General features: G+C 38.8%; 1 protein-coding gene across 1 annotated transcript in view; it reads right to left on the bottom strand.

Moving 5' to 3' along the window:
- Nucleotides 1–24,836, bottom strand: part of WDR49 (WD repeat domain 49) — a 169,992-nt gene that overhangs the window by 90,212 nt on the left and 54,944 nt on the right. The window contains exon 8 of the mRNA XM_065942875.1: nt 7,559–7,792. Within this exon, the coding sequence (XP_065798947.1) occupies nt 7,559–7,792 (234 nt within the window). The remainder of the gene's footprint in view (nt 1–7,558; nt 7,793–24,836) is intronic.

The raw sequence follows: 24,836 nt of genomic DNA, 5'->3' as shown, positions 1-24,836 counted from the left end.
AGAGATAGGGAATCTACCTGAAAAAGAATTTAGAATAATGATAATAAAAATGATCCAAAATCCTGAAAGCAAAATGGAGTTACAGATAAATAGCCTGGAGACAAAGATTGAAAAGATGCAAGAAATGTTTAATAAAGACCTAGAAGAAATAAAAAAGAGTCAATTAAAAATGAATAATGCAATGAATGAGATCAAAAACAATCTGGAGGGAACCAAGAGTAGAATAATGGAGACAGAAGATAGGATAAGTGAGGTAGAAAATAAAATGGTGGAAATAAATGAAGCAGAGAGGAAAAAAGAAAAAAGGATCAAAAGAAATGAGGACAACCTCAGGGACCTCTGGGACAATGTGAAATGCCCCAACATTCGAATCATAGAAGTCCCAGAAGAAGAAGACAAAAAGAAAGGCCATGAGAAAATACTCGAGGAGATAATAGCTGAAAACTTCCCTAAAATGGGGAAGGAAATAGCCACCCAAGTCCAAGAAACCCAGAGAGTCCCAAACAGGATAAACCCAAGGTGAAACACACCAAGACACATATTAATCAAATTAACAAAGATCAAACACAAAGAACAAATACTAAAAGCAGCAAGGGAGAAACAACAAATAACACACAAAGGGATTCCCATAAGGATAACAGCTGATCTATCAATAGAAACCCTCCAGGCCAGAAGGGAATGGCAGGACATACTGAAAGTAATGAAAGAGAATAACCTACAACCTAGATTACTGTACCCAGCAAGGATCTCATTCAGATATGAAGGAGAATTCAAAAGCTTTACAGACAAGCAAAAGCTGAGAGAATTCAGCACCACCAAACCAGCTCTTCAACAAATGCTAAAGGATCTTCTCTAGACAGGAAAGGCAGAAAGGTTGTATAAACGTGAACCCAAAACAACAAAGTAAATGGCAACGGGACCACACCTATCAATAATTACCTTAAATGTAAATGGGTTGAATGCCCCAACCAAAAGACAAAGATTGGCTGAATGGATACAAAAACAAGACCCCTATATATGCTGGTGGGTCTACAAGAGACCCACCTCAAAACAAGAGACACATACAGACTAAAAGTGAAGGGCTGGAAAAAAATATTTCACGCAAAGGGAGACCAAAAGAAAGCAGGAGTCACAATACTCATATAAGATAAAATAGACTTTCAAATAAAGGATGTGAAAAGAGACAAAGAAGGACACTACATATTGATCAAAGGATCAATCCAAGAAGAAGATATAACAATTATAAATATATATGCACCCAACATAGGAGCACAGCAATATGTACGGCAAACGCTAATGAGTATGAAAGAGGAAATTAATAGTAACACAATAATAGTGGGAGACTTTAATACCCCACTCACAACTATGGATAGATCAACTAAACAGAAAATCAACAAGGAAACATAAACCTTAAATGATACAATGGACCAGCTAGACCTAATTGATATCTATAGGACATTTCACCCCAAAACAATCAACTTCACCTTTTTCTCAAGTGCACACGGAACCTTCTCCAGAATAGATCACATCCTGGGCCATAAATCTGCTCTTGGAAAATTCAAAAAAATTGAAATCATTCCAGTCATCTTTTCTGACCACAGTGCAGTAAGATTAGATCTCAATTACAGGAAAAAAATTGTTAAAAATTCAAACATATGGAGGCTAAATAACACGCTTCTGAATAACCAACAAATCATAGAAGAAATCAAAAAAAAAAAAATCAAAATATGTATAGAAATGAATGAAAATGAAAACACAAAAACCCAAAACCTATGGGACACTGTAAAAGCAGTGCTAAGGGGAAGGTTCATAGCATTACATCAAGAAACAAGAAAAAAGCCAAATAAATAACCTAACTCTACACCTAAAGCAATTAGAGAAGGAAGAAATGAAGAACCCCAGGGTTAGCAGAAGGAAAGAAATCTTAAAAATTAGGGCAGAAATAAATGCAAAAGAAACTAAAGAGACCATAGCAAAAATCAACAAAGCTAAAAGCTGGTTTTTTGAAAAAATAAACAAAATTGACAAACCATTAGCAAGACTCATTAAGAAACAAAGAGAGAAGAACCAAATTAACAAAATAAGAAATGAAAAGGGTGAGATCACAACAGACAACACTGAAATACAAAGGATCAAAAGAGACTACTACCAGCAGCTCTATGCCAATAAAATGGACAACTTAGATGAAATGGACAAATTCTTAGAAAAGTATAACTTTCCAAAACTGAGCCAGGAAGAAATAGAAGATCTTAACAGAACCATCACAAGCAAGGAAATCAAAACTGTAATCAAAAATCTTCCAGCAAACAAAAGCCCAGGACCAGATGGCTTCAGAGCTGAATTCTACCAAAAATTTAGAGAAGAGCTAACACCTATCTTACTCAAACTCTTCCAGAAAATTGCAGAAGAAGGTAAACTTCCAAACTCATTCTATGAGGCCACCATCACACTAATTCCAAAACCAGACAAAGATGCCACAAAAAAAGAAAACTACAGGCCAATATCACTGATGAACATAGATGCAAAAATCCTTAACAAAATTCTAGCAAACAGAATCCAACAACATATTAAAAAAATCATACACCATGACCAAGTGGGCTTTATCCCAGGAATGCAAGGATTCTTTAATATCCGCAAATCAATCAACGTAATACACCACATTAACAAAGTGGAAGATAAAAACCATATGATTATCTCAATAGATGCAGAGAAAGCCTTTGACAAAATTCAACACTCATTTATGATTAAAACTCTCCAGAAAGCAGGAATAGAAGAAACATACCTTAACATAATAAAAGCTATATATGACAAACCCACAGCAAGCATCACCCTCAATGGTGAAAAATTGAAAGTATTTCCTCTGAAATCAGGAACAAGACAAGGATGCCCACTCTCACCACTACTATTCAACATAGTGTTGGAAGTTTTGGCCACAGCAATCAGAGCAGAAAAAGACGTAAAAAGAATCCAGATAGGAAAAGAAGAAGTGAAACTCTCGCTGTTTGCAGATGACATGATCCTCTACATAGAAAACCCTAAAGACTCTTCCAGAAAATTACTAGAGCTAATCAATGAATATAGTAAAGTTGCAGGATATAAAATTAACACACAGAAATCCCTTGCATTCCTATATACTAACAATGAAAAAACAGAAAGAGAAATTAAGGAAACAATACCATTCACCATTGCAACAAAAAGAATAAAATACTTAGGAGTATATCTACCTAAAGAAACAAAAGACCTATACATAGAAAACTATAAAACACTGATGAAAGAAATCAAAGAGGACACAAACAGATGGAGAAACATACCGTGTTCATGGATTGGAAGAATCAATATTGTCAAAATGGCTATTCTACCCAAAGCAATCTATAGATTCAATGCAATCCCTATCAAGCTACCAACGGTATTTTTCAAAGAACTAGAACAAATAATTTCACAATTTGTATGGAAATACAAAAAACCTCAAATAGCCAAAGTAATCTTGAGAAAGAAGAACGGAACTGGAGGAATCAACCTGCCTGACTTCAGACTCTACTACAAAGCCACAGTCATCAAGACAGTATGGTACTGGCACAAAGACAGAAATATAGATCAATGGAACAGAATAGAAAGCCCAGAGAGAAATCCACGAACCTATGGACACCTTATCTTTGACAAAGGAGGCAAGGATATACAATGGAAAAAAGACAATCTCTTTAACAAGTGGTGCTGGGAAAACTGGTCAACCACTTGTAAAAGAATGAAACTAGAACACTTTCTAACACCATACACAAAAATAAACTCAAAATGGATTAAAGATCTCAATGTAAGACCAGAAACTATAAAACTCCTAGAGGAGAACATAGGCAAAACACTCTCCGACATGAATCACAGCAAGATCTTCTATGACTCACCTCCCAGAATATTGGAAATAAAAGCAAAAATAAACAAATGGGACCTAATGAAAACTAAAAGCTTTTGCACAACAAAGGAAACTATAAGTAAGGTGAAAAGACAGCCCTCAGATTGGGAGAAAATAATAGCAAATGAGGAAACAGACAAAGGATTAATCTCAAAAATATACAAGCAACTCCTGAAGCTCAATTCCAGAAAAATAAATGACCCAATCAAAAAATGGGCCAAAGAACTAAACAGACATTTCTCCAAAGAAGACATACAGATGGCTAACACACACATGAAAAGATGCTCCACATCACTCATTATCAGAGAAATGCAAATCAAAACCACAATGAGGTACCATTACATGCCAGTCAGGATGGCTGCTATCCAAAAGTCTACAAGGAATAAATGCTGGAGAGGGTGTGGAGAAAAGGGAACCCTCTTACACTGTTGGTGGGAATGCAAATTAGTACAGCCACTATGGAAAACAGTGTGGAGATTTCTTAAAAAACTGGAAATAGAACTGCCATACGACCCAGCAATACCACTTCTGGGCATACACACTGAGGAAACCAGATCTGAAAGAGACACGTGCACCCCAATGTTCATCGCAGCACTGTTTATAATAGCCAGGACATGGAAGCGACCTAGATGCCCATCAGCAGACGAATGGATAAGGAAGCTGTGGTACATATACACCATGGAATATTACTCAGCCATTAAAAAGAATTCATTTGAATCAGTTCTAATGAGATGGATGAAACTGGAGCCCATTATACAGAGTGAAGTAATCCAGAAAGATAAAGAACATTACAGTATACTAACACATATATATGGAATTTAGAAAGATGGTAACGATAACCCTATATGTAAAACAGAAAAAGAGACACAGAAGTACAGAACAGACTTTTGAACTCTGTGGGAGAAGGTGAGGGTGGGATGTTTCGAAAGAACTGCATGTATATTATTTTGGTGAAACAAACCACCAGCCCAGGTGGGATGCATGAGTCAAGTGCTCGGGCCTGGTGCACTGGGAGGACCCAGAGGAATCGGGTAGAGAGGGAGGTGGGAGGGGGAATCGGAATGGGGAATACGTGTAACTCTATGACTGATTCATATCAATGTATGACAAAACCCACTGAAAAAAAAAAAAAAATTTAAAAAAAAAGTATTGAAGAATCCAAATAGCTTCAGTTTATGTGGGAGACAGAGACAGACACAAAGACAAAGACAGGTAAACACATATATTTACCATATTAGAAATTTAAACTGAGAAATTGTTAAAACACAAAAATAAAAGAGCACATTGTGCCATCAATCATCACATAGCCTCTAGGAAACACCACTGTACACTCATGAAACAATGAGAGTGGAAAAAGTGGACAACAGATTAATATTATGATGAAAATAGTTTTGGCCTTTTGAAAGGGTCTGTGGGTCGCAAAGAGTCAGACACGACTGAGCAACTGAACTGAACTGAACTGACTTCCCCAGAGATCTGAGATCGCACTGTGAGAATTGCTGTTCTAACCTCAAGTCTGTATTTTTCCAAGACTAGACCTTGGTTCATTGAGTGAATGGCATTCACGATCTGACTCTAAGCTCCCTCCACTGTCTCAAGTCTCCCAATATTTGCTAAGTACCCACAAACTAGTCACACCAGAATAAACCCTCTCCCTGAAAAAAAATGCATTGTTTTTGCTTAAACAGGTGGCCATGTTGTACCGTCTGTCTGGAGCTAATTCATTCTCTCCTTTCAGAGGCTCCCACTGGAGATTTCAGCGCTCTGCTAAACTGTCACCCACCCAGCCCCAGGCAGAATGGTACTCTTTCCAAGGATAGCACTTTGTTTTTCCCTCTCTTCATTTTACTCGACTCCATCATTTCTTTGTGAGTGAGTCATGTGCCTGGTCCCCTGATATCACCCCACAATTGGGTAATGAGCACCTGCCCAGCAGTGAGCTCTGGGAAGATTCTCTGTATCTCTGAATGTCCTTGAACTAAGGGAGCAAAGAAACTTTGTGGTATGTGAATCTTTGATCCCTCATTCCTGGCACCTGACACTTGTTCAAAACAGCTTTATTTGTTTTATCTAACTACTTTGAAATGATCAGTTATCACTGGCTGATGGGTCTGTGGGTAACATTGTTTCCTTTGTATTTGACTGCAACATATATTTTTTGCAATTATAAATGTTACACAATGTTAAAGTGTTTCTCTATAGTTTAGCTGATAATAGGAAACATTTCTGTATGATACACAGCTTTATGTCCTTTATATATACTTTAGCATTGCATTTAATTATTTATAATTTTGATCTCAGAAATAAAAGAGGCATTAATATCCAACTCATTTGTACAGAGATTCTTTGCATGTAATATTCCACATGTGCATATTCTATTGTTGCCTATAACTTGCACATCTTTGTGTTATTTTGGCTTTATCTTCATGTTACAAATGGAAGAGTACAGACCTTCTTTGTGTCCTATTTCCTGAATTTCTCATGGAAAATTGCTCATCTTATGGTCAGACAATATAGCATCATAACATCTACACATAAACTTAGCACTTTAACTCTGCAACTCTCAATTAGCAGAACATTCCTCTGAAACAAATATATCTCTCAGTGGCCACCAGGGAGCCGAATTAACTGGCTGCCTTCATAAAGTTCAGTAAAACATTTACTAGGGAATGTTTCCCCCACAGATGGAATTCAAAATGGATTGTTTTGTAAGGGACTTTTATCTCCTAGAATAACCAGCAGAGTACTTGAAGTGGTGACATGACGCACTACTCATTACTAACAAAGGCCTTTCCTCCCGTTGCACACCATCTGATCTACTCATTTCTGCGTGGATGCAGAAGCTTCTGCAGAAAGCAAAGAAGGATGGGCTGGAGTTATTGTTTAATCGGCCACAAGCTGGATACTGGCTGGAGGCTTGGCTCCTGCTGTGCTGTGACTGTCAGGCCTGGGGTGATTATGGCCACAGACTAAGCTCCATGGGCACCCGCTCCCTCCACGATACCCACAGGCTGGCCCTCCCTGTCCTCTAAGAAGGGCTATGGTCCCTGTGGCATCTCCACTCCAGTTTTCTCATTGATATGCAGGGAGCGCTCCCATAAGCAAAGGCTGCAAAGCGTCATTAACGTGGTGCGGAGACAAACAGCACTTGAGCTGCATACCAAGCGGCGGCACATTTAACAGAATCATTTTATTATGAATACATTCCGGGCCGCCACAGCGAGCCACTCGCCGAAACTGTGACGGCAAAATGGATCTTTGTTAATTACATTTCATGCATATTTCAGATCTTTCCACAGGGATGCAGGGGGATGGGGATGGTGTGCGTTAAAAAAGGGAATTTTACAGCCAGGTTCACTTGCATTTGGCATCAAGAGCCAAACTAGCTGGTAACAAAGATAAGTTCAATTACATTCCACGTTGTGTTTGCTTTAGCTGGAATACTTCCTCCGAGAAACTTGCTATCAGTGCTGCTGTGGTTGCTGGTTGAAAATGAAATTACTCTCCAAATCCAGCTGAATACACATTAGTGCAGAAAAGCACAGAGCTTAAATCATTTCTTTCCGACCTTTCCTTTTCTATATTTGTCCCCAGATTGAATTAAGGAAATGGATGTGGGCACACGTTAGGAGAGTGACAGAAAAGCATCGTTACCTGCTTCAAGACTGAATTGTAAAGGACACAGGTGACTGCTTTCTTGTGGCTTGTCACCCTCTTGCCAGCTTCACTTTTCATTGCCAGCAGAGCTAGCTGGTTATTGAACGAGATGAAGAGTCGGCCGTGGGCTTCATCAAAGTGGAAGAGACACCTGAAGTCCTGACTCTTGGGGAAAGAGCAAGAGATCCTCTGGATGGATAGTTGATGCTGAATATCCCAGAGTCTCAAAACCTGCAGGAAAAGTAACAGAGTCATATGACTATGTCAAGAATCATTCTAATTTTCTAACCAAATTCCCTCTAGCTCACCCTGAACCTCAGGCAGGCTCCCCATAGCACAGTTAACTGTTCGTCCTTATCTCATAGAACACATTTTTTGTATTTCCCCTCTCTGTTTGAGTATTTCCTCAACTGTAATCTCTTCCAGGAAAGGGATTTTGTTTTGTCTCAAACCTCAGAAAAAATGCCTGCATTCAGCAGGTGCTTGTGCTAGGAAGAATAATTGTCTTCAAAGATATCCATGTGCTAATTCTTGGAAAATGTGAAAATGCTATCTTATATGGCAAAAGAGATGTCATAAATTAAGGTCTTTGAGATGGAGAGAAAATCCTGGTTGATTTGGACAGGTCCAGTATAATCACAGGGCTTCCCAGATGGCTCAGTGGTAGAGAATCCATCTGCCAATGAAGGAGATGTGGGTTCTATCCCTGGGTCAGGAGGATCCCCTGGAGATGGAAATAGCAATCCACTCTAGTATTCTAGCCTGGGAAATCCCATGGACAGAAGAGACTGGCAGGCTATAGTCCATGGGGTCACAAAACAATAGACTTGACTTAGTGACTAAACTTTTTCACTCTCCTCTTTTACTTTCATCAAGAGGCTCTTTAGTTCTTCTTCACTTTCTTCCATAAGGGTGGTGTCATCTGCATATCTGAGGTTATTGATATTTCTCCCAGCAATCTTGATTCCAGCTTGTGCTTCATCCAGCCCAGCGTTTCTCATGATGTATTCTACATATAAGTTAAATAAGCACAGTGACAATATACAGCCTTGACATACTCCTTTTCCTATTTGGAACCAGTCTGTTGTTCCATGTCCAGTTCTAACTGTTGCTTCCTGACCTTCAAACAGATTTCTCAAGAGGCAGGTCAGGTGGTCTGGTATTCTCATCTCTTTCAGAATTTTCAATAGTTTATTGTGATCCACACAGTCAAAAGCTTTGCATTGGCAATAAAGCAGAAGTCGATGTTTTTCTGGAACTCTCTTGCTTTTTCGATGATCTAGCGAATGTTGGCAAATTAATCTCTGGTTCCTCTGCTTTTTGAAAACCAGCTTGAACATCTGGAAGTTCATGGTTCATATATTGCTGAAGCCTGGCTTGGAGAATTTTGAGCATTACTTTACTAGTGTGTGAGATGGTATAATTGTGCAGTAGTTTGAGCATTCTTTGGCATTGCCTTTCTTTGGGATTAGAATGAAAACTGACCTTTTCCAGTCCTGTGGCCACTGCTGAGTTTTCCAAATTTGCTGGCATATTGAGTGCAGCACTTTCACGGTATCATCTTTTAGGATTTGAAATTGCTCACCTGGAATTCCATCACCTCCACTAGCTTTGTTCACAGTGATGCTTCCTAAGGCCCACTTCAGTTCACATTCCAGGATGTCTGACTCTAGGTGAGTGATGACACCATCGTGATTACCTGGGTCATGAAGATCTTTTTTGTACAGTTCTTCTGTGTATTCTTGCCACCTCTTAATATCTGCTGCTTCTCTTAGGTCCATACCATTTCTGTCCTTTATTGAGCCCGTCTTGGCATGAAATGTTCCCTTGGTATCTCTAATTTTTTTGAAGAGATCTCTAGCCTTTCCCATTCTATCGTTTTCCTCTATTTCTTTGCATTGATCACTGAGGAAGGCTTTCCCATCTCTCCTGGCTATTCTTTGGAACTCTGCATTCAAATGGGTATATCTTTCCTTTTCTCCTTTGCTTTTCACTTCTCTTCTTTTCACAGCTATTTGTAAGACCTCCTCAGACAGCCATTTTGCTTTTTTGCATTTCTTTTTCTTGGGAATGGTCTTGCTCCCTGTCTCCTGTACAATGTCATAAACCTCCATCCATAGTTCATCAGGCACTCTATCAGATCTAGTCCCTTAAATCTATTTCCCACTTCCACTGTATAATTGTTATGGATTATACCAGAATAGTCTAGTGGTTTTCCCTACTTTCTTCAATTTAAGTCTGGATTTGGCAATAAGGAGTTTGTGATCTGAATCACAGTCAGTTCCTGGTCTTGTTTATGCTGACTGTATAGAGTTTCTTCATCTTAGGCCATGAAGAATATAATCAACCTGATTTCGATGTTGACCATCTGGTGATGTCCATGTATAGAATCTTCTCTTGTGTTTTTGGAAGAGGGTGCTTGCCATGACCAATGCATTCTCTTGGGAGAACTCTATTAGCCTTTGCCCTGCTTCATTCTGTACTCCAAGGCCAAATTTTCCTGTTACTCCAGGTGTTTCTTGACTTCTTACTTCTGCATTCCAGTTCCCTATAATGAAAAAGACATCTTTTTTTGTTGTTAATTCTAGAAGGTCTTGTAGATCTTCACAGAACTGTTCAACTTTGGCTTCTTCAACATTTCTGGTCGGGGCACAGACTTGGATTACCATGATATTGAATGGTTTACCTTGGAAATGAACAGAGATCACTCTGTTGTTTTTGAGACTGCATCCAAGTACTGCATTTCAGACTCTTTTGTTGACCATGATGGCTACTCTATTTCTTCTAAGGGATTCCTGCCCACAGTAGTAGAGATAATGGTCATCTGAGTTAAATTCACCCTTTCCAGTCCATTTTAGTTCTCTGATACCTAAAATCTCGATGTTCACTCTTCCCATCTCCTGTTTGACCACTTCAATTTGCCTTGATTCATGGACCTAACATTCCAGGCTCCTATGCAATATTGCTCTTTACAGCATCGGACTTTGCTTCTATCACCAGTCACATCCACAACTGGGTGTTGTTTTTGCTTTGGCTCTGTCTCTTCATTCTTTCTGGAGTTATTTCTCCACTGATCTCCAATAGCATATTGGGCACCTACCAACCTGGGGAGTTCATTTTTAAGTGTCCTATCTTTTTGCCTTTTCATACTGTTCATGGGGTTCTCAAGGCAGGAATACTGAAGTAGTTTGCCATTCCCTTCTCCAGTGCACCACATTTTTCAGAACTCTCTACCATGACCAGTCCATCGTGGGTGGCCCTACACGGCATGGCTCATAGTTTCATTGAGTTAAGCAAGGCTGTGGTCCTTGTGATTAGATTGGTTAGCTTTCTTGTGGTTTTTAGTCTGCCCTCTGATGGAGAAGGGCAGACAGACTGCCTTTATGGCAGAAAGTGAAGAACTAAACAGCCTCTTGATAAAAGTGAAAGAGGAGAGTGAAAAAGTTGGCTTAAAGCTCAACATTCGGAAACTAAGATCATAGCATAGGATCCCATCACTTCATGGCAAAAAGATGGAGAAACAGTGGAAATAGTGACAGATTTAATTTTGGGGGGCTCCAAAGTCACTGCAGATGGTGACTGAAACCATGAAATAAAAAGATGCTTACTCCTTGGAAGGAAAGTTATGACCAACCTAGACAGCATATTAAAAAGCAGAGACATTACTTTGTCAACAAAGGTCCATCTAGTCAAGGCTACGGTTTTTCCAGTAGTCATGTATGGATGTGAGAGTTGGACTATAAAGAAAACTGAGTGCTGAAAAATTGATGCTTTTGAACTGTGGTGTTGGAGAAGACTCTTGAGAGTCCTTTGGACTGCAAGGAGATCCAGCCAGTTCATCCTAAAGGAAATCAGTCCTGAATTTTCATTAGAAGGACTGATGTTGAAGCTAAAGCTCCAATACTTTGGCCACCTGATGCAAAGAACTGACTCATCTGAAAAGACCCTGATGCTGGGAAAGATTGAGGGCAGGAGGAGAAGGGGAAGACAGAGGGTGAGATGGTTGATGGCATTACCAACTCAATGGACATGAGTTTGAGTCAACTCCGGGAGTTGGTGATGGACAGGGAGGCCTGGCGTGCTGCAGCCCATGGGATCACCAAGAGTCAGACATGACCGAGCAACTGAAGTGAACTGAACTGAAGTGACTAAACAACAATATAACCACAGGGAGATCAAAGTTACAGAATGTAAGATAAACTCTGCCTAGGGCTTCCCTGGTAGCTCAGTCAGTAAAGAACCCACCTGCAATGCAGAAGACTGGGTTTCAGTTCCTGGGTTGGGAAGATCCCCTGGAGAAGGAAGTGGCAAGTCACTCCAGTATTCTTGCCTGGAGAATCCCATGGATAGAAGAGCCTTGGCAGGCTACAGTCCATGGGGTCGCAAGAGTCGGGCATGACTCAGCAAATAAAACTATCACCAGTGTTCCTGGCTTGGAGGATGGAGAAAAGGGGCTATAAACCAAGGGAGCTGGAAAAGGCAAGGAAACAAATTCTCCTCCAGTGCCTCCAGAAAAGAAGACAGCCTTGTGAGTACCTTGATTTTAGCCTGGTGAGACCCAGGCTACAATTCTAACCTACAAAACATAAAAGGTGTGCTGTTGCAAACAACTGAGTTTGTGGTTATCTGTCACAGTAGCGAAAGAAAATGAATACGATCTCTTTCTCTATATAGATATTTAAATAGACAATAGGTAGATAGATAAATAATATATGTATTTTTTGTGAAACAAAGTTCTTTACTGTCTGAGTCACCAGGGAAACCCATTAAAGGAAATCGAGTTCAGATAATACAGACAATTAAGGCAAAAAAATGCCACACAAGTGGACAAGCACTGAAGGAAATGGGAAAAGGAGCTCTGCAGATGCCAGTGTTGCCCCTGTCAGCCATGGAGCAGAATTAACCCAGTGCAGTGAGGGAGAATCAGGCTTTCCTGGTTGCTCAGAGGGTAAAGAATTTGGCTGCAATGCAGGAGACCCAGGTTCAATACCTGGGTAGGGAAGATCCCCTGGAGAAAGGAATGGCTACCTACTCCAGTATCCTTGCCTGGAGAATTCCATGGACAGAGGAGCCTGTCGACCCACAGTCCATATGGTTGGAAAGGGTCGGATATGACTGAGTGACTAACACTTTCAGTGAGGGAGAATCCGAATGAGAGGGAAAAACCCCTCCAAAAGGGGCTGCAGGGCAGTTCTAGGGTCAGACTTCTTTGGTCGTCATCTTGGCTCTGTCCCTTACTGCAGAGCGAACTCTAGTATGTTTCTTTGTCTCTCTGAAATTTTGATGTGGTACCTACCTGAAAAGTGAAAGGGAAGTCACTCAGTCATGTCCGATTCTTTGCGACCCCATGGACTATGGATTTCTCCAGGCCAGAATACTGGAGTGAGTAGCCATTTCCTTCTCCAGGGGATCTTCCCAATCCAGGGGTCAAATCCAGGTCTCCCACATTGCAGGCAGATTCTTTACCAGCTGAGTCACCCCCTAGCCAGTTGAGGGAAGCCCAAGAATACTGGAGTAGGTAGCCTATCCCTTCTCCAGTGGATCTTCCTGACCCAGGAATCGAACTGGGGTCTCCTGCAATGCAGGCAATTCTTTACCAACTGTGCTATCATGGAAGCCTTGTACTATGTAATCTGACCCTATAAAGACTGAATTAGAGCCCATGACCTGTATGTAGTAAGTGCCCAATAAATGTTTTATTATTAAATGTATTTTATTCCTTCTATTATATAAATATTAGAACCTTAGAGAAGAAAAAGTTTTTTTCAAATAAACTGGTGTGCTTTATCCAATGTGAGAATTATTTCTAAATTATCTATGAAAGATGGCCTCTTTACACAAGTGTTTATTACTCCATAAGGTAAGCGACCCTGCAGTTTTAACCTATTTTAAATCTTATACTCTTTTGGGGAAAAAAATCAGTTGAAAATGATGGCCCATCCCCTCCTCTTAAATACACATATTCATATATGAGCACAATATTCCATAGAATTTCTTTGGATACATAGACACACGAATCTCCCATGCAGATCCTGGGATCCCATGGGATCGGAATTCCTATAGCATTATGATAAGCCAAAGACTTCCTCTACCTTTTGATTCTATCCTACTCTCTTTCCCTACATCTACATCAGCCTCTTCATACACCTCTTGTCCAGGGTAGATGACCCCAGTTCCTTCTAAAGCATAGCATCATTTGTAGATCCCACTCCATCATGACAGTCCCTTGATTCTCTCCCTTTGTCTTTTTTTTTTTTTTTTTCACTTTCTCTCCAGGGAGGTTGGTCATCCAGGCTTTGATCACTTTTTTAAAAAATGTAATAAGATATGTCCATGGTGTAAAATCCAATGGCATCAAAAGGCTTTTTATCAATTCATCCCTCTCAATCCCAAGTCCCCGTCTCCCCCTCCATCTCAGAGACAGCCTTCTTTGACTCTTTCTGAGTTATGGTTTTCTCCATAACACCAAATAATAGCTGTTTGCTGTGTGTGTGTGCAAGCATGTGTGCCTGTGTGAGTATACCATATATTAATTGTACATCAAATGATACTCTCTTCTGAAAGAAGTACTTACTTACACTCCTAGTCTCCCTTTCTCATCCCATTGCCCCAGTCTAAACATCGTAATTTTTAGTCCGACGCTTAGTCTAAACATTGAATGACACTCTCTTCTGAAAGAGGTACTTGTTTACACTCCTATTCTCCCTTTATTATTCCGTTGCCCCAATCTAAGCATTGTATTTTTTAGTCCTAAACTAAAAAACAGTTGTGTGTGTGTGTTAAATTGCTTCAGCTGTGTCTGATTCTTTGTGACACTGTGGACTGTAGCCTGCCAGGCTCCTCTGTACCTGGGTATTCTCCAGGCAAGACTACTGGAGTGGGTTGCCATTCCCTCTTCCAGGGGATCTTCCCCACCCAGGGATCGAACCTATGTCTCCTGTGGCTCCTGCATTGCAGCTGGATTCTTTGCCACTGAGTCACCAGGGAAGTCCTAGTGTTGTTACACTTTAAAATAATATACTTACACATTAATTAGTGTGCCATCAATAGAAGACAGTATGTCTCTACTCACCAATATATAACATGAACACCTTAGGGTCCCCAAGGGTTTATTTAAGCAAAGGGCTCAGAATTGAGCCAATATTTCAGGTGTGTCCTAACTACTGTTACAGACACTATGACTTCTTTAAACACCCTATTTTTACATTAGCTGAATAAGCCATTCCAACATGCATTGCCCTTACCTTGAGGTCCGGACTGAGTAAAACTTTAAGTGTTATTCCCTTGAATAAACAATCAAGGCAGACATCTACCATTCTATCTTTAAAAATCTGATGTTGTAAGCTAAAATTAGGATTTTTCTAATTTCAAAGTATAAGAATACAATTTTGAATCCTAATTACATTATATTGATAACTCCTCCCTGACTTGTCCATACATCCCATGGAATACAGTAGATGGTAAATAGATATTTTCTTAATTTGTTGAAATCTGTGGTTCATCTAATAACTGTTTTTATCCAGCTCATTGATGAAAAATATTAGCTAGGATAAGTCCAAAAATATAACACTTGCATAAACAAAGCTTGCCTCAACTTCTACATGGTTATTTACCCAATTGCAGATCTCATCTAAATCACAATAAAATGTTACAAGGATTTTTCAAAAACCTTGCAGAGATGAGTATGTTTGATGTAAACTAAGATCATGGCATCCGGTCCCATTACTTCACGGCAAATAGATGGGGAAACTGTGGAAACAGTGGCAGACTTTATTTTGGGGGGCTCCAAAATCAATGCAGATGGTGACTGCAACCATGAAATTAAAAGACACTTACTCCTTGGAAGGAAAGTTATGACCAACCTAGACAGCATATTAAAAAGCAGAGACATTACTTTGTCAACAAAGGTCCATCTAGTCAAGGCTATGGTTTTTCCAGCAGTCGTATGGGTGTGAGAGTTGGACTATAAAGAAAGCTGAGCACCGAAAAATTAATGCTTTTGAACTGTAGTGTTGGATAGAACTCTTGAGAGTCCCTTGGACTGCAAGGAGATCCAACCAGTCCATCTTAAAGGAAATCAGTCCTGAATTTTCTTTGGAAGGACTGGTGTTGAAGTTGAAACTCCAATATTTTGGCCACCAGATGCAAAGAGCTGACTCATGTGAAAAATTCCTGATGCTGGGAAAGATTGAGGGCAGGAGGAGGAGACAACAGAGGATGAGATGATTGGATGGCATCACTGACTCAGTGGACATGAGTTTGGGCAAACTCCTGGAGTTGATGGTGGACAGCCAGGCCTGGTGTGCTGCAGTTCATGGGGTCGCAAAGAGTCAGACACGACTGAGTGACTGAACTAAACTGATATATTGGGTGTTTATCCTCAAAAATACAAATCCTATAAGAACTAAGACTTTCAAATATATTTCAAAGTGTTCTAAATATAACAGGATGGATAAATTATTATTTTGAATGTTAGAGTCACAAGATTAAACACATCTATATCACTCTCAAACTCTCATATAACTTAAAATAGTTATATCCCCATTGTTCAAAATCCTGTCTTGTTTGGTATGGATTTGTTCCTAAAAAAGCTGATATTAACTTTATTTCAGAAGAACTTCATTTTAGAAAAATAATATTGGGCAAGATTGAGTATAGATTAGCAATAACCCAACAGTATTAATGGACTATAATTTCCCCAGAATCATTTTCCACACGTTGTTCAAATCATTTATACTGACTTTAATATTTTGTTGACATTTAGTCACATTTAATTAAGTGAAAAATTAAAAATAGATGAGTGATAACCTCTACTCTATGACAGGTGAGTTCCTGCTATCAGCAATTAAAACTAGAGTTGCTTTTAAAAATCATAATGTGTATCTTCATTAATTTTTCTTAAAATTAATTTTTACTTTTCTTTTTTCCCTCCTTCCCTTGAAGCACCCTTAATTTTCATAATTAGTGATCCTACTAAGTTCCCTTCCATCTTTAACTATCTAATTTTTCTTTCTGCTAAGAATCAAAGCCAACAACATTTATATGCCATCATCAATGTACAAAACATTTTTGTACATGTTTCAGTTCTCCCAGAGATAATGTCATGGCATGTGACTTCCCATATGATTTTCAATTTTTCCTATACTTCCATAATCTATACTAGTGATTCTCAATCTTGACACTAGAAATACCAATGGTGTTTGAGAAAATGCTTATGTTTGGGCCCTTTTCCAAAGCCAATTAAATCAGACTCTCTGAGGATGGGGCTCAAGCATGAGTTTTCTTTAATTTCCCAAGTATTTCCATTGTATTACACTTTAGCTTCTCGACTTGGTTTTAAGGTCAATGCTAATCGCCTTGAACAAGGCCTTTTTCTCTCAGCTTAATCAGTAATATCATGTGACTTGGCTTTAAACCAGATAACTGTGCTCCCCTAATCAGCCTATAAATCTTTAAACATGAAAAATATCTCACATTAATTCTATTTTCTTTGCAAAATGTCACTTAAATAACTAGTTATTATTGAGAATTCTTGATTTTCCTCTTTTTTATGCTCATGTTGACTTCTGGAAGAGAATTATGCCACATTTCAGAAAACAGTATATTTAATATCATTTTCCATTCCAGATATCTTAGAGATGTTTCCTTTATTCTTAGTAGGGAAAATAAAGAACTGGACAAACACCCAGGCTTAAAAACTATCATTGAGTAAATGATCATTTTTTAATTTATATTTTCCATAAATTCTCATCTAAACTGTACTTTTTATTTTCATCACAATACCTGAGAACTTGTGATGCTTGTCCAAACAAGACTTACTAAGTCTAGTCTTTGAAATGATTTATACATGGCTCTTTATTTTATTTCCCTTTTTACAGTATTAGAGGAATAAATATCTAAGCTTGTGATTTTATATCAAGGCAGAATTTAGTTTTTCACATAATGATGAAGACATCTTTCTACTTAATCTTTGTCTTGTTGCCATTTAATAATGCAGGATTATGAAAGCAAATCCCATACAAATCATAACTAGCACTAGAAATCAAAGATGGAGACTCCAGACATCCTGATCTTCATTTTAATACTACTCAGTTCTGTCAGTTTAGGTGTATTATATTATCTTTCCATTTCCTCACCTTTATACAGAATGGGCCCCTGCCAGCTTTGAAATTCTGCCAATTTTTTTGGAATGCACTGAAATTGCTCAATCCATTATCTATACGTTCCAAACTAACAAAATGGAAGCAGTTTCAAGAAGGGGTATTGTGAAAACTGGGTTAAAGAAATCTGTCTATTTTTACTGAGGAATTTCTTCCTGCTCCCTGCTAGAGATGGGCAGAATCATTTCACACAGGCATAACAAAACTATAAAGTTTGCAACCCCATGGACCATAGCCCGGCAGGCTCCTCTGTCCATGTGACTTCCCAGGCAAGAATACAGGAGTGGGTTTCCATGCCCTCCTCCTGCATCTTCCGGACCCAGGGATCGAACCCACATTTCCTGTGGCTTGGGCATTGCAGGTGGATTCTTTATAGCCAAGTCACTGGGGAAGCCTAATAAAACTATAATATATAAATAAACAAAACTTTTTTATCCTATAAATATTAGATTTATTAAGTGGGTAACTTCATGGAAGGATGGGTGCACAAATAGATGTATGGATGGATATAGAATCTGTTTTCAGTGCACTTTTTAAAACCAAATCAGTATTATTTACATATTGGCAACATGTTCAAATTTAATTCAAAGTGGTTATGGGAAAAACTGTAAAGTTTCCTAATAATGATAGAAAAGTGAGAAAAAAGTAGAAGACAGACCCCAGACAACTGTTATCTAAATGAGACTTGTTTGACTGCATCAAACATTTGCTACTAAATCCTGCCATCCTGCAGGGCATAGATATAAAATGACAATAAGAAAGAGAGAGAGAGAGAGAGAATACAGCACTAGGGGATTTTGAAGACAGCAGTGCAGCAGCTCAGCTCTCCAGGATAATCCACAAAAATGGATAGCCTACTTGCAGATAATAGGATAACAGGAACTGAGGGCATTGGCTCTTCTGAATATACCTTTATGTATTAACAAGTCTATTTATTTAGAATTTAAGCCTTGGGATAATCCACAAAGGCATAATCAGTGAACGTTTAGAAGCAATTTTGTTTGACATGATATATACTAGCAAAAGTATTCTACTGAACACCTCAGTTAGTGTTTTTATCTTTAAGTCATATAACAGATCTTCTTTTAAGAAATATTTTTGCCATTTTCCCCCCCCAGGATGAGATCTAATTTAAGATATTAGTCAGAAATTAAAACCTCTTGTGCTATTCGCTCTTAAATTGTTACCACAGCCATTATCATCTTTTTTTTTTTTCCATCTTTTTCAATGAAAATGAGAGAAGACATACAGCTCTAAGGCACAGATTTCTATTGTGTGTCTGTTTGGTATTCTATCACTGACCTTGAAAAAGTCAAAATGCTTCTTAACACTATGAATTGTTTTGAAAAAAATCTCACTTATTTCCCAGTTCAAGTTCGGCAATAAATTTAACTAAAATCAACATTTTGTTTCAAAAGTTTTCTTTTTTCAGAACAAAAGTTCATGTGGAAGATTTTAAAATTTCAGTTAAATTGATTTTTTGGCTATTATCATTACTCACATAACACTGAAAAACATAACAGGGTTCTTTTCTCAGGCTTTAAACAGAAGTTTTCAAACTTTGTGTTTCAAAGATTACTGTCTGTTTTTCTTTTTTCCCCAATTATTTTTATTAGTTGGAGGCTAATTACTTTACAATATTGTAGTGGGTTTTGCCATACATTGACATGAATCAGCCATGGATTTATATGTGTTCCCCATCCTGAACCCCCCTCCCACCTCCCTCCCCATCCCATCCCTCTGGGTCATCCCAGTGCACCAGCCCCAAGCACTTGTCTCACGCATCCAGCCTGGACTGGTGATCTGTTTCACACTTGATAATATACATTTCGATGTTGTTCTCTCAGATCATCCCACCCTCGCCTTCTCCCATACAGTCCAAAATTCTGTTCTGTACATCTGTGTCTCTTTTTCTGTCTTGCACATAGGGTTATCATTACCATCTTTCTAAATTCCATATATATGTTGTTAGTATACTGTATTGGTGTTTATCTTTCTGGCTTACTTCACTCTGTATAATGGGCTCCAGTTTTATCCATCTCATAGGAACTTATTTAAATGTATTCTTTTTAACGGCTGAGTAATATTCCATGGTGTATATGTACCACAGCTTTCTTTTCCATTCACCTGCTGATGGGCATCTAGGTTGCTTCCATGTCCTGGCTATTATAAACAGTGCTGCGATGAACACTGGGGTACACATGTCTCTTTCAGATCTAGTTTCCTCGGTGTGTATGCCCAGAAGCAGTATTGCTGGGTCATATGGCAGTTCTATTTCCAGTTTTTTCAGGAATCTCCACACTGTTCTCCATAGTGGCTGTACTAGTTTGCATTTCCACCAACAGTGAAAGAGGGCTACCTTCTCTCCACACCCTCTCCAGCAACTGTCTCTTTTTTATTCACAAAATAAACATAAACACTTTAAACTTCTTTCTTTTTTTAAGTTCAATATTTATACTAACAACCTTTTTGAAGAAAGTAAGTGAAAACCAACTAAAATAAGGGAACTCTGGCTCAAGTATCACTGCAGACCAGGATTTTGTAGGGGGCTTTCCTGCTTCAGAGAAAAACAGCTCTGACTAAAACATAATTTCTGTTGCCTCGCTGGATCTTCAGGGATTGGGGACAATCTCCACAGGTCCAAAAGAAGAAAGAGGAATAAGAAGCAAACTTAATATGGAGACAGTGAACAGTGGCATACATGAAGAGACTATAAGCAGGAGCCTAAGCCTTGGACCAGCAGGACAAAGGAGGCACTGAAGCAAGATTGTTCAATTAAAAGGACAATGAAAAAGGAAAATGCAGTAGCCTCAGGACAATAGCTTTCTTTATTTCTATATTGCAGAAACAAACACAAATCTCTGGAGGAAAGCATTTTCAATTTCATTCTTCAGAATGTCTATAGCTTAGCAACAACCAAAAATGAGGTAGCAATAAATGATAACTAGACATAAAAAGGAAACATATCACCATGTGGGAGAACACAAGAACAGCAAATATCAAATTTGGTTCTCCAATGACTCCAGGTATTAAAATTATCTGATAAGAAAATGCATGTTAATTTCTTTAACATGAAATTAAAGAGCTAAAAGTCAAAATCCCCCATATGAGCAAACAACAAAAGAGTATACGCAAGTAACAGGCAGTTAAAAAATGTTTTAGAAAAAAAAAATTGCTGCATTTAAAAACTAAATGCATAGGTTATATAGAAAGTGGGCACATCCCATTATAAACACCCCCATAAAAGTCAAGACTATGACAAGATGCTTTCTGAAATGTGGAGGAAAAACCTCAACAAGGAATGAAAACTTAGTGTACAATTATTCTGGAAAGACCATTCAAAGAACAATAAGTAAAATACAGAATATGTTTTCTCAATATTTTAAAGATGTCACGTTCAAATTGAAGGGAAATACAACTCAAAAATTAATGTAATTTTCCATGGAACATGAATACTGATCCTAACATTTACTTAGAAAGACAAAATGCCAGTTCAGTTCAGTTCAGTCACTCAGTTGTGACCGGCTCTTTGCGACCCCATGAACCGCAGCATGCCAGGCCTTCCTGTCCAGCACCAACTCTTGGAGTTTATCCAGACTCATGTCCTTGGAGTCGGTGGTACCATCCAACCATCTCATCCTCTGTCGTCCCCTTCTCCTCCTGCCTTCAATCTTTCCCAGCATTAGGGTCTTTTCAAATGCATCAGCTCTTCGCATCAGGTGGCCAAAGTATTGGAGTTTCAGCTTCAACATCAGTCCTTCCAATGAAAATTCAGGACTGATCTCCTTTAGGATGGACTGGTTAGATCTACTTGCAGTCCAAGGGACTCTCGAGAATCTTCCCCAACACCACTGTTCAAAAGGATCAATTCTTCGGCACTCAGCTTTCTTTATAGTCCAACTCTCATATCCATACATGACTACTGGAAAAACCATAGCCTTGACTAGACGGACCTTTGTTGACAAAGTAATGTCTCTGCTTTTTAATATGCTGTCTAATTTGGTCATAACTTTCCTTCCAAGCAGTAAGCGTCTTTTAATTTCATGGCTGCAACCAACATCTGCAGTGATTTTGGAGCCCCCAAAAATAAAGTCTCTCACTGTTTCCACAGTTTCCCCATCTATTTGCCATGAAGTGATGGGACCAGATGCCATGATCTTAGTTTTCTGAATGTTAAGCTTTAAGTCAATCTTTTCACTCTCCTCTTTCACTTTCATCAAGAGGGTTTTTAGTTCTTCACTTTCTGCCATAAGGGTGGTGTCATCTGCATATCTGAGGTTATTGATATGTCTCTTGGCAATCTTGATTCCAGCTTGTGCTTCATCCAGCCCAGCGTTTCTCATGATGTACTCTGCATAGAAGTTAAATAAGTATGGTGACAATATACCACCTCGATATACTCCTTTTCCTATTTGGAACCAGTTTGTTGCTCCATGTCCAGTTCTAACCGTTGCTTCCTGACCTGCATACAGGTTTCTCAAGAGGCAGGTCAGGTGGTCTGGTATTCCCATCCTTTGAAGAGTTTTGCACAGTTTATTGTGATCCACACAGTCAAAGGCTTTGGCATAATCAATAAAGCAGAAATAGATGTTTTTCTGGAACTCTCCTGCTTTTTCTATGATCCAGCCGATATTGGCAGTTTGATCTCTGCCTTTTCTAAAACCAGCTGGAACATCTGGAAGTTCACAGATCATGTATTGTTGAAGCCTGGCTTGGAGAATTTTGAGCATTACTTTACTAGTGTATGAGATGAGTGAAATTGTGGGGTAGTTTGAGCATTCTTTGGCATTGCCTTTCTTTGGGATTGGAATGCCAGAGGGTTCTTAAAATTAAAATAGTAAAACAGAAGTAGGAATTTCTCTGCCAGTTATCATAGCATATAAAAAAACTATGCTGGTTAAAACGGTGGTATATGCATGCAAGAAAAGACAAATAGACTAATGGAAAGAATAAAGCATCCAGAAACAAATTCATGTATACACGGAAATTCAAATAATAACAATGGAATTTGAAACCAGTGAGTGAAAATGAAGTCACTCAGTTGTGTCGGACTCTTTTCAACCCCATGGACTATAGCCTGCCAGGCTCCTCCATCCATAGGATTTTCTAGGCAAGAATACTAGAATGGGTTGTCATGTTCTTCTTCAGGGTATCTTCCAGACCCAAGGATCGAACCTGGATCTCCCACGCTGCAGGCAGACTCTTTACCATCTGAGCCAGCAGGGAACAAATTATTCAAAGCAATTATTCAAAACCTCTTGGCTACCCATTTGTAGAACAAAAAATTTTACACAAAAATAAACTGCAAAATTAAATGCAAAAAAACCAAGAATAGAAAAATTAGCTGAAACCAAAGAACACCTCTATAAATATGAGGTGCGGAACACATTCTTAAGCTAGATACAAAACCCAGAGCCATAAAGAAAATCATTTCTTAGACTCAGTTTTGCAAAAATTTAAAACTTTTGAATGATAAAAATCACATAAACAAATCTTCCCTGGTGATCCTGCGGTTAAGAGTCTACCTTGCAATGCAGGGGACACTGGGTCAATCCCCGGCCTGGGAAGATCCCACATGTGGAGGAACAGCTAAGCTCTTGCAACACAACTACCAAGCCCATGTGCCACAACTGTTGAAGACTGAGCGTGCTAGATCCTGTGCCCTTAACAAGAGAAGCCACTGCAGGAAGAGGCCCTCACACTGCAATCTGAGAAAGCCTGCAGGCAGCAATGAAGATCCAGCACAGCCAAGACATACATAAATAAAATAATTTTTTAAACTCACATGAACAAAGTTAAAAGAAGTATGCTTGAAAGAGGCAAAATACTTGCATCATATATAATAAGGGATAATCAATGTATTTTTCAAGCTACAACTATTGATAGTAGTTCTGAGTTCAGTTAGTAAGATAAAGAATTTAAAGGGCCACAGTAGAGACACAGACATAGAGAAGAGACTTGTGGACACAGTGAGAGAAGGAGAGGATAGGATGAATTGAAAAGGAGCACTGAAATATATACATTACCATATGTAAAACAGATAGCCAGTGGGAATTTGCTATGTGACACAGGAAGCTCAAGTTGGTGCTCAAAGACAACCTAAAGGGGTGGGAGGGTTCAAGGGAGAGGGTACATGTGTATACCTATGGCTGATTCATGTTGATGTAAGGCAGAAACCAATCCAACATTTTAAAGCAATTATCCTCTGATTAAAAATAAATAAAGTTTTTAAAATCATGAAAAAAAAAATAAAGGACATGATCAGATAATGCACCATAAAAAAACAGAAATATAAATGGTCAGCAAATAATTGAAGAAATTCATTCTAATTTTTTGTCCATTAGATTCACAAAAGAATGAGCACATTAATGGTATCTGTCATTACCAAAAGATCGTCTCACGTGGCAGAGTGGTAAAGAATCCACTTGCCAATGCTGGAGACACAAGAGGTGAGGGTTCGATCCCTGGCTCTGGAGGATCCCTTGGAGTAGGAAATGGCTATCCACTCCGGTATTCTTGCCAGAAAAATTCCATGGAAAAAGGAGCCTGGAGGGCTACAGCCCATGGAGTCTGAAAGAGTCGGATATGACTGAGCACACAACACACACACACACATCATTACCAAGGGAGCAGGGAAACAAACACCTTTACACGTCTCTGATGAATATACCAATTGGTGCAATAATTCTGGATCTAAATCCTTCTTTAAGAGTTGAATCCCTGTTGGCCCGATAGCATCATTTCTAGAAATCCATGTCTAGGAACATATCACAAAGAAATCAACTTATGTGGTCTTAAAGATGTGTACGTGCATGTGTGTGTAGCTGTCATAGCTGGTTAGACACGATATCTCTTATAATCAACATGTGATTGAATAATTAAGGTTGACCTTCCATACTATGAATCATTATGCAGCAGGTAAAAAAATCAGGTATATGTATACACTCATAATGAAAGATCTGCAGGAGATATTGTTTAGGGAAAAGGAAGTGGCAGAAAAATATAAATCACGTGAGGCCATTTATATAAAAGCAAGAATAAATAGTACTTTGAATTGGTATAACATGTAAGATGGTACATAAAAAACAAATTATGACACCACCACATATTATAAT

This window comes from Muntiacus reevesi, chromosome 8, assembly GCF_963930625.1.
Source record: "Muntiacus reevesi chromosome 8, mMunRee1.1, whole genome shotgun sequence".
Lineage (NCBI taxonomy): Eukaryota > Metazoa > Chordata > Mammalia > Artiodactyla > Cervidae > Muntiacus > Muntiacus reevesi.
This window is presented reverse-complemented; position numbering and strand designations above follow the sequence as displayed.